The 10,872-nt window shown below is 39.0% G+C and overlaps 1 protein-coding gene across 4 annotated transcripts; it reads left to right on the forward strand.

Moving 5' to 3' along the window:
• The first annotated feature begins 836 nt into the window (after positions 1–836).
• LOC133720749 (uncharacterized) lies at positions 837–6,258 on the forward strand. 4 transcript variants are annotated; one of them, XM_062147212.1, is made up of 10 exons: positions 837–990; positions 1,226–1,325; positions 2,321–2,397; positions 2,540–3,648; positions 3,735–4,023; positions 4,202–4,408; positions 4,556–4,729; positions 5,095–5,283; positions 5,398–5,511; positions 5,762–6,258. In XM_062147212.1, exons 4-10 carry the CDS (start codon positions 2,588–2,590, stop codon positions 6,104–6,106), a joined length of 2,379 nt encoding a protein of 792 aa, XP_062003196.1. In that variant the 5' UTR covers positions 837–990; positions 1,226–1,325; positions 2,321–2,397; positions 2,540–2,587; the 3' UTR covers positions 6,107–6,258. The 4 variants fall into 4 exon arrangements, with proteins under 4 accessions (XP_062003196.1, XP_062003197.1, XP_062003198.1 ...); XM_062147213.1 differs by having other exon boundaries at positions 851–990; positions 1,156–1,325; XM_062147214.1 differs by having other exon boundaries at positions 853–994.
• The last annotated feature ends 4,614 nt before the right edge of the window (positions 6,259–10,872 follow it).

Below are 10,872 nucleotides of genomic sequence, written 5' to 3' on the forward strand. Positions count from 1 at the left end.
GTTGGGCTTTTCATGGTGGAACGACGCTCCTCCTTTTATTAATGATATGTGTGCTCAAGACATGCGACATTTCGTTTGTATCTAAATAAGTTTTTTAATTTAAAAGGAAGAGATTCAGAGCACCGACGTGTATATAAATTAATACGAATGAATAATTAAATAACATTAAGTGCAAACTATAAATATCAATCAAGGAGTGAGATTACCTAATAGGTAGTAGATGTTTAGTTTATTAAAACCAAAAGCTAATATGTATTATAATTAATTGAAAATATAAGGAAAAAAATTAAGCATATAATAAATACTTATGAATAAAAATTTATTTTCTAAAAATTTAATATGTTCTAATTTTTTTTTTTTTTTTTTTTTTTAAGCTCAGACTGGCGCTAGGCGCCTACACAGAGAAGGAGCTTAGACGGCAGCCTACTGAGATGTCAGATTTCTAGAACTCTAGTTCGGGGTACAAGTAATAACTTCCCAAAAAGAAATTAATCAGCCATAAATCGAACGAAAATAAGTTAAAGATGGCGATGGACCCAAAAGGGTTTTAAACCAGTCAAAAAGTCATAGGATGTGACATTAAAAAAAAAAAAAAGTCACATCCTCTCTCTCTCTCTCCAATTTAACACCTAGATTTAGATTTCTGATATCCAAGAAGAGCCACTGACATGGGGTAATTTGGGTACACCGTACACCAGCAAGCAAGTAAACCTTAGAAATGACGACGACCACGCGGTAACGTAAAACCGGCAATACCCGGTCACTTCCCGCCACCGACAACCCCCTCCGAGAACCACCCCCCCCCCCCTTCCCTTTTTAAATAGCCCTCATTCCCGCACTCATTATTCAACACTGCCTCTCTCTCTCTCTCATAAAGCTCATTATTGTTGGTGCATTCACACACCTCTCGATATAGAGAGAGAAAGAAACGCAGAAAGTTGATAATTGCTAACGAATCCCAAGCAAACGACGCTGAACCAAAAGCCTTCGGTAAGTAAGTACAAATTTCTGGCGTCAGTTACAGCTTTTCTCTACCGCTCGATGCTCTTCTTTTCCCGCTCCACCGACGCGTCGTTTTAGCCTAGATCTCGTCACTTTCTTCATTCTCCGCTTTAGCTTTTCTTGTTTTTCTGTCTTGAGCTCCATATTTTCCAGGTTCGGTTTCTCCAGTTCCGGGCATTTCCTCACTCTTTCGATCTCGCTGTTTTTTTGCTTTTCCATGCAGTCGCGGCCAACGGCGCGTGAGCGTTTTCGGTTCGATACGCCGTCGTTTTAGCTCCGATTGCGGCATTGCGTTGGATTTCCGGCTCTGTTATTCTGACGCGGTGAGTTTGTTAAAACCTTTTCCTTCTCCTTCAGTATACTTCAACTTTTTGTACGGTATTCGTCTCGCCACGTCAGCGGTTGGTGATTATATCTACGGTGCATATTACTCCTTAGGATGAATGAACCACTGTTGTGATCATATACGGCAATCCTGTATGAGTTGAACAGTGATTGCAGATTTGGAAAACTCGGATCTCAGCTTAGTTTAATGAATTTCCATTTGTGTTTACTGTTATGATTAAATAGTCAATTCCCTTTGTTTATTATAATTTTATCGATTTGATGCTTTTTTGGTGGAATCGATTTGATTCTTTGTACTTGATGGCGTCCTATTGGTTGGTCGAAATTAAAGAAAAGAGGAGATATTAAATTGATTTATGATTTTGTTGGACTGTATGGTGTTTAGCTGTAGCCAGTTGCTAGAGTGAGATGTGTATATTCATAGTGTGCAATTTATTCTATATACTGATGGGGACGTAGAATATGATAGATTTGTGCTCTAATTCGTAGTGCTGGACCCTCCAAGCCATTTTCTGCTCTGTTGAAATTCAATTGATTCCCAAAATTGACATAGTTCATCCCACAGCCTTTTTCAACGAGTTTGAGATGTTATGATTGTGTTGTTTTTGAAATGTAGTGCTTCCTAATTCTATATGATTTTAACCCAATTGATTGAAATTGACTGAAGATGCTCGTGTCTTAAATGCCAACACATTTTGATCATAGCATTAGCATTATTGTAGCATTGATTGAAATATTGGTAAGGATTTTGCCCTCCTGAGTTGAATGGGTGAACCAACTCTGTTTTGCCTTTAGTGCATAAATTTTTTTGTTTGTTTGTATTTTCTGATTTTGAGATTAGAAGATAACTGAGACAGGAAAGGTAAAGCTGTCATGACTGTAATTGGCCTTCACAATTCGGTTAGGACAAAGTTTTATGTCGAAACTGTGTTACATTTTCCAGTTAATGACACAGAACAATGTCTTATTGCAGGCTTGCTTAAGGTAATTTTGAATAAGGAAAGGCCCTGAATAAGTTTCCACCATTTTTGAGGAGTCACTTCATAAAGGGTAGTGGCAGTCCCTTGCTTTATGCATCTAGTATTGCCTTGGCTCTATTTTCTTCTCTTCTGCTCTATTTCTTTTCCGTCTGAGTCTTAAAAATAACAGCCTTACTCAGATATTAATTGTTTTTCATTCCTCCCTGTCACAGTTTCTTCATCTGATTGTTGTAGTTGGAGGAAGTAGAAATTTTTTAAGCATGAAGGAGGTTGACAAAAGGAAAACTACTAATACTAAAACCACCAAGCGCTCCGGAAGAACTGAAAGGAGAGACCATAAGCTGAACCAAGGGAATACTGGCAAGACTCTGAATGGAAAAGGAACTGAATCTAAAGAGTCTCATGCTAGAACAGGCCCCGGTACTTTAGTAAGTGATTTAAACATGGGTACAGAGGCCTCGGAAGTTAATGAAAATGTGGTCATACATTATGTGGATGATGTGAAAAAGTTTGTGGAGGCGCCTCAAGATTTAAAAGCCAACCCAATGATTTCCATAGAGAACAATGATGAAGATTCAGATGGTCATTCTAGTGATTTGGAAAAAGAAACAAAGCAGGGGAAAGAAGAGGCGTCAGATTGTGAGACCATAAAGGATTCGGTATCATCTCAAGGAGAATCGACTACCTCTGCGGATGACATAGTAGAAAGCCCTCCAAGGGTTCCCAAAATTATTGGAAGAAAAGATTCCTCAGAGAGCTCTCATGGATCCAGGGAGAGATCTGGTCATGAATCTAGTAACTCAAAATCCAAGGATCACACTCACAAACAATCCACTACGATACACAAGGGGCCTTCTAGGAATGATTCTAGCAATATGGAAATTCCCATAAAACCTTCATCAGAATCATCCGAGGAGGTTGATGACAAGGCTGTCAAAGAAATAGAAGGAAATGATATTGTTGATAGGTCTTCAAATGGTGCCCAGAGTATTCAAAGTGACAATCAAACGATAGATGCAGAAGAAATTGATGAACAAGAGGATGTTACAGCTTTGGAACAGAAGGTTGAAGAAATGGAAATGAGAATTCAGAAACTTGAAGAAGAACTGCGAGAAGTTGCTGCTCTTGAAATTTCTCTATATTCTGTGGTACCGGAGCATGGGAGCTCCGCACATAAAGTGCACACACCAGCCCGGCGCATTTCTCGACTTTATATTCATGCTTGCAAGCATTGGACTCAGGACAAGCGAGCCACAATTGCTAAGAACACTGTATCAGGGCTTGTTCTAATTGCAAAGTCCTGTGGTAATGATGTTGCCAGGTAAATGTTATCATGTTGTAGCCGAAGTGTTGCAAATTGTTGTAATTTCTGCAAACTAACTTTTCTTTTTCCTTTTGTATATTAAGGTTGACCTTCTGGTTATCCAATACTGTTGTGCTTAGGGAGATCATATCTCAAGCATTTGGCAGTTCACGTCACTCAAGTCCTTTTTCTAAGTTTGAGTCTAATGGAACTAGCACGAGAAATGATGTGAAGTCTGCAGCACTGAGATGGAGGGGTAGTTCTGGTAGTAAACAAATGAATGGCCTCATGCAGTTTGCTGATGACTGGCAAGAGACAGGAGCCTTCACAGCGGCATTAGAAAGAGTTGAATCCTGGATTTTTACTCGGCTAGTTGAGTCCGTGTGGTGGCAGGTAAATCTATATAACTTAGTATGAAATATATAATTGATTACTACAGCTGAACTATAGTGTTTGTTTGATTGAGACAACCAGAGTACAGTCATTTTTTATTTCCAATCAACATATGACGTATGTTGTCAAGGGATATGATTGCTCTTTTGTTTAGCTGATTGAAATCTTATATTTTTAGGCTTTGGCTCCGCATATGCAATCTCCAGTCGAGTATTCATCAAATAATAAGATAGCAAGGTTCTTGGGACCTGCCCTCGGTGATCAGAACCAAGGCAGCTTTTCTGTTAACCTGTGGAAAAATGCTTTCCAGGATGCTTCTCAACGACTCTGTCCTGTTCGAGCCGGGGGACACCAGTGTGGCTGCTTGCCTGTGTTGGCGAGAATGGTATGGAATCCTCAAATGTCTACCTAAGCTTCCCCTGTAGCGTAAATGTTCATCGCAGACATTGAACTTTAATCTTAACCAGTTTGTTAAACTTTCTAAGCTTTCCAGTTGCTTTGGAGGTTTAATCAAGTATAATTTTTCTTTTAGGTCATGGGGCAATGTGTTGCCAGGCTAGATGTTGCAATGTTCAATGCTATTCTGCGTGAGTCAGTACATGAGATTCCTACTGATCCAGTGTCAGATCCCATTCTTGATTCCCGGGTTCTATCTATTCCTGCTGGTGATTTGAGTTTTGGATCTGGCGCGCAACTAAAGAATTCTGTACGTAGTTTATACTCTTTCTATTTTTATTCTTTTTAGACCTGATATATTCAATTTTAAGTTGGCATTTCATCGTTTTGAAAAACTAGGAATCTCGGGATTGCCTTGCCCTTACCTAAAAGTACTATGACTTTTGATTATTATGATGCATCTTTAATCAAGTGCCGCTAAAGGCACACTAGTTATTGGTAAACCACACATGTCAACGGTCACTTGCCTGTTTGTTTAACTAGAATCAAGAGTATTGATAAAACTAGCTCTCTTGATTTATTTGATCTCCTTGTGATATACGTAATCCTTGGGTATAATGTGAAAAAATCATGATTGCAAGTGTTAAAAAGTTGAGGAGGCTGCTTTTCATGCAGGTTGGAACTTGGTCTAGATGGCTAAGTGATATGTTTGGCATCGATGCTGATGATTCTCTGCCTGGAAGTGAGGACGATGACAAGCAGAGTGGAGATGCTGAACCAAAATCCTTCCTTCTTCTCAATGCCTTGAGTGATCTTCTGATGCTTCCAAAAGACATGCTTATGGACCGCTCGATCAGAAAGGAGGTATGCTTCTATTTGCGACCATTCAACTTTTATACTTCGTTCGATACGTTATTTGACTTATTTCCCCCCTTTTCTGGGCTCCTGATTAAAATTTGATTTTGTTATGTTCACTAGGTTTGCCCATCAATTAGTCTTCCATTAGTTAAGCGAATACTTTGTAACTTCACTCCAGATGAGTTCTGTCCAGATGCTGTTCCAGGAGCTGTATTAGAGGCACTGAATGCTGAGGTATGAGTACAGTTTCAACTGCCCCTAGCTTTATTCAATTTCAGTTTCCATTCCCAAATGAACCTGTGCCATTAATGCTGGATGATTTTGAAACATTTGTGCAAGTTTTCACTGCCACTTGTTTAAATCATGAACGAATGACAGTTGCATGTTAGTTCTAAACCAACTGGATTGTAGAGATGCTTTGTAACTTGAAAGACCAAACATTCCCTATGGTAAAAGCTTAATGTTTGTTTCATTATTTGTTTAGAGTATTGTGGAGCGGAGATTGTCCGGAGAATCAGCGAGAAGCTTCCCTTATACAGCTGCACCAGTTTTGTACCACCCTCCTTCCTCAGTTGATGTGTCAGAGAAAGTTTCAGAAGTAGGAGAGAGATCTCCATTGGAAAGGAATGTGTCGGCTGTACAAAGAAAGGGATATACAAGTGATGAGGAGCTAGAGGAGCTGGACTCCCCTCTTACAGCCATCATTGACAAATTACCATCATCTCCAGCTTTCATAACAAATGGAAACGGAAATGGAAAACATGAAGAAACAGGTCATGCCTGCATGAATGCAAGGTATGATCTCCTTCGCGAGGTCTGGTCTGCGTGAGAAAATTATGGAGATGTATACCTATAGTTTCCTTATACAGTGAAATCATGGAGAAAATTAAACAGAGATGTAAATAATATGAAAGGCAAATATCAAGACAATTCAGCGATTCTGAAATGCGGCTATATAGGTTAAATCCATTAGCACTATTACATTTTGTTTACCGAGTTTTGTTATTATATAGTTTGCGAGAGCAGAACATACACAAGCAGCAAATATCAATTAGGTAGAAAAGCAAATGGTCTTCCAGACTCGATACTGTCTCCAAGAAACTCTTTATGAACATCCATAACTAATAATAATGCTACCAGCTTAACAGGACCCTGCATTTCATCATCAGAACAACTTCAATATGGACCTGCTTGCTTCTAGTCGCGGCCAGCAATACTAACCTAACTGCAGCATATATGTGCAGCTAGCTACCTTGCCTAAAAGGTAGTCAGGTGGGGAACGTGGCTGCCATCGCAGTAAGTGTCGTAATCAAAAGTTCGAGTAGGCAGGATTTTGGAGGAGAAGGCTCCTGAATCATCAAACTGAAACTTGAATATAATGATAAGAAGACCACTGTCTCAATTTGAATTGCACTCGATCTCTTTGTAATGGAATCCCTTGGCCTTCAGAAAGCAGACATTACCATCTCCAAGATGGACAAACTGGGCGAGGAATATCCCTGCGTCTTACTAACATTCAGCTTGCCAGCAGGGATCTGATCCCCAGAAAGTTGCTCCACGTAACAACCAGCAGCATCAAGATCATCTTCTTTGGACAGCACTAATTGCCGGACCACTGTATCGGAGTCCTGATACAATATAAACATCACCTTGTCATTACAGTTTCGAGCACCATAGTCCTTCCAGTCCAGGACTAAATCCTCAGCACTGAAGGGAAAAGGCTGAGGACGGGGTATCTAGGAATTAAGCTCGGTGTCAAAGCAGAGGGCATGAGAAAATGAGTTCCTCTTCCACACCAAAACCTTGTTGCCGAGTGATTGCATTATAAGAAGTAAACTGAACAACATGTATATTTAATTACATGAACAAAAATCAACTATGACAAATATAGAATTGATATGTTATTCTGATCCTAAGTTAGGATGCGTAAATCATTGCAATCCTATAACACAATAAGTACATATATATTGCAGTAAACAATATAAATTGAAATCAAAGACAAAGGGTGTGCAGAGATGCTAACTGGATCCACTGCCTCCTTCCATTGTTCTTCTCCTACATCCACCCTTGATCTCAGATTGTTAATGGGACAATTTTATTGAGGTGTGGTGTTCTAGCTGCAGGGATCAATGTAGGCTTTGCTATGTCCTTTATATCAGACAAAACAGTTATGCAGTTCCATCCATTAAGGAACTGCTGCATAACTTCCTTATCCTTGTCAGATTGGATTGATATTGATAACCACACAATTTGAAATTCAAATTCAAACATATTTCAATATATAAAACCATTTTCGATTACAAATTTATATATACAATATATTAGTATTTATTTGAACTCTAAACTTCTCAAAAATATCAGCTTAACGTACTAGACAATGTTGATGTTATTATAAAGTAGAGAGGAGGTAATATAGAACCCTATGGAGAAAACAACCCTAATCTCTCTCGCAACGCTTATTCTCACACTCCCTCTAACGCCGCCTCCTGTCGGTGATGCATACAACGGTTCCGACCGACTTCTAAGCCCAAATTTTTTGGGTCCGATCTCTGTTACATACCTTTGCGGGTGATGGGAATAATCCTTCTTGGAAGAGCAAATTTCTGCTCGAGGAAATCCTGAAGTGGTGGTCTGATCTCCCTGGCAATGGTAGGGGCGGCGGCGAAGCAGTCTGGCTGCTAAAGACCTCCCAATCTCTCTCTATGTCTTCAATGGCGTTATCGTCGTTGCTTGAGACGCAGATGACAAAGGGTGTTGAGCGAAGGTGCAACGCAGAGGTTACAGATCTGGAATATATAGATGTTGAATGGAGCTTGGGCGCCGCTGCAGACGTGGTCAAAATGGCCGGTGACTTGCCGATGGATATGGGTGTCCAAATCAATAGGGCAGGACTGTTTTTTGGCTCATACTCGAGCCCAGTTCTCGGTGATTCTGATGATGATGGCCCGGTGGTGTTCTCTAAAGGCTACGTTGGTCTCGAGCGGTGGTCCAGGTGGCTGGGTGACTCCCTGCGACGGAGATGGTGGTGGCTGTAGCAGAGAGGCTACTGCCTTAGTGAGATTGGGTTTGGGCCCAAATGGGCTAGGGCACACTGTTGGGCCCGTGCTTAAGGCTGCTGCTGTGGGCCAGAAAAGGAAGATGCAAGAAGAGGGTGATGGGCTCGGGCTATTCCTTAACAAATCCATTCGAATCTTTAAGAGTTTGGGCAGCTGTGGGGCCCACTTCATTGTGCTATTAGGCCCAATCTCTCTATGGATCAGACAACTTTTGTGTTCGACAAAATCTCCTAGCCCTACCTTGAAGGGCAAGGAAAAAATATAGATAGGTGTGGTAGGGGCCTATTTACTATGTCTTACTATTCTCCATAGTTTATAGGCTCACTTTAAATAAGTGAGCAATTAGTTCAAATATATGTGGTCTTTTTCTATGTATCACAGTAGTTCTCTTACTACAACTTCTTGATCTGTCTAGTCGAAGGCAGCAGAAGGATATGTAATGGCCATCTTGGCATGCGTTAATGAAATCCACATTTCTTTCAAAAAAAAAAAAGTAGAGAGAAGATAAAGAGAGAATAGTTAGGAGGAAGTAGAAGTGTTCTCATTCAGTCTCATTAGCCTCATTTATATAGAGGTAGGGTTTACATCAAAGTATATAACTAATGAGTATTTACGTGGACAACCACATAGATAATAATATTTACAACACTCCCCCTTGGATGTCTACTAATGAATGATAGTATTGGACGCACTTATTGTTGCCTCGTTAAAAACCTTGCCAGGTAACAAAAACTCAATGAGACAAAAATAACATTAGTCGAAGGACAAAAAGAGCACAACGTGCATATGTCCTAGGTAGCATGCTTCTGGATGCTCCCCCTGATGAGAATCTCCCCGTGATTGTTGCAACCTTCAAACATATATGTGGTAAAATATATGTATGTAGTATCACTAGAGTGAGACCATGTGTGCTTTGCATATAGGGGCTCATCACGAATTTTCATACCTGTAACATTAAAGCAATACCAACAAAGCTAGATAATTTTCATTAAGTCTTACCTCATATAATAAGGTTAGAAAAATCTCATATGCTCAAATTCATACACTCAGTAATAGCTAAACAATATAAAGAAATTGACACATTCAACTTCGTATAGTTTAAAACTTTGAAAAATCATCATGGCATACCTAGCCATATACATCAATATCTTTGTTGTGTATTGATACGTTTCATATAAGCTCTTCAGGAGCTCTAAGTAATTCATAACTTCGCGAAAGATAGAATATGTTGCAACATTATAATCGTAATTCGAATTCAATTTCATAGTCTTATCATAGTACTCACTGAGGCAATTTAGGTCGCGTTAACTATAACAGAATGAATACTTATGAGCTAGCTTTAGACTGTTTGATTCCATGAGTGAGCATCAGGCTCTTTCAATCATTCATGGACTTGCATTTGAATCCCTTAAGGGTTTGATAAGCAATATGCATATAATGACACTTTACTTTTGAAATTTTGCTTTTAGCAATGTGTCTTTAAGATCTTCATAATATATGATGACAACGTGCCATAAATCTCTCGTCAATATAAAAGTTATATGTAACACTATATTTATAGAAAATTGTCATTCGGATAAGGGAAGATATTCATTATCTCATGTCTCTATAAATCTCATGTCTCATTTCCTAATGGCGTACTTACACCCTTTGTATGTGTAGCCATATTAGGAGCTGTGATATTGTTTAATGACATTCTCTTTAGGAGAACCATGTTGGATACACTTGCATCCCACAAATCAAATGGAGTCTACATTGTTTGCGTTTATATGGTTGGTCTCATGGACTTTAACCCAAGTAGATGCCTTTGTATTTAGCATATAATTTTGTCACTTTCTTTTATAAATCACTAGGTTAGATATTTCTCAAAATAAAAATGACATGGTGGATAAATATCTCACACCAATTCATGTCATTCTTTAGGAACAATCTTTCTCCCCCTCATGGTAGTAGAATCCTCTTATTAAAGTGACAACTCGCAAATATGAGGTAAATAAACAATTTACTTGTCCGTAAGGTTAGCAGTCATCAAAACTTGTAAGTGCACGATTCCATGCAACATGGCAGAAGAAAGATGACGTAATGTGTTATGCCACAATAGTGTATTTGGTTCAATGAACTTCTAGTTCATGACATTATATGCCTCAATTTACTGTAAAAATTTGATACAATATATATGAGATAGAAAAAAAAATCTTCCCCAACCATATTGGAGACACAGCTTAGTGCGACAATATTTCAAATTTGGTAACATGATAGTAGCTCATTCGGAGCCACATATCAAGATCTACAACTCTTGATATGAGTGTTACCTAGCTTGAGTAAACATCAATTGTGAAATGCTGACAATTGGAATGGACCAAAATCATTTTGAACTGCTAGCCAAAATGATATACTCGAAATTATAATATGTTGTTGGGATAAGTGAAATAATTTTGGCCAATTAACAAAATCTTCTTACTCGCTCCCACGCAGTAAATAATTACAATTTTAGTACCTTTTATTTTTTTGAAACAAAGGAGGCAACAGCCAAGCAAAA

This window comes from Rosa rugosa, chromosome 7 (genome assembly GCF_958449725.1).
Source record: "Rosa rugosa chromosome 7, drRosRugo1.1, whole genome shotgun sequence".
Lineage (NCBI taxonomy): Eukaryota > Viridiplantae > Streptophyta > Magnoliopsida > Rosales > Rosaceae > Rosa > Rosa rugosa.

Coding starts and splice junctions, on each gene's coding strand:
- LOC133720749 (XM_062147212.1), top strand. CDS start 2,588: ATGAAGGAGGTTGACAAAAGGAAAACTACTAATACTAAAACCACCAAG. Junction 4,024..4,201: donor TTGAGTCCGTGTGGTGGCAG/GTAAATCTATAT, acceptor TTATATTTTTAG/GCTTTGGCTCCGCATATGCA. Junction 5,512..5,761: donor TAGAGGCACTGAATGCTGAG/GTATGAGTACAG, acceptor TTATTTGTTTAG/AGTATTGTGGAGCGGAGATT.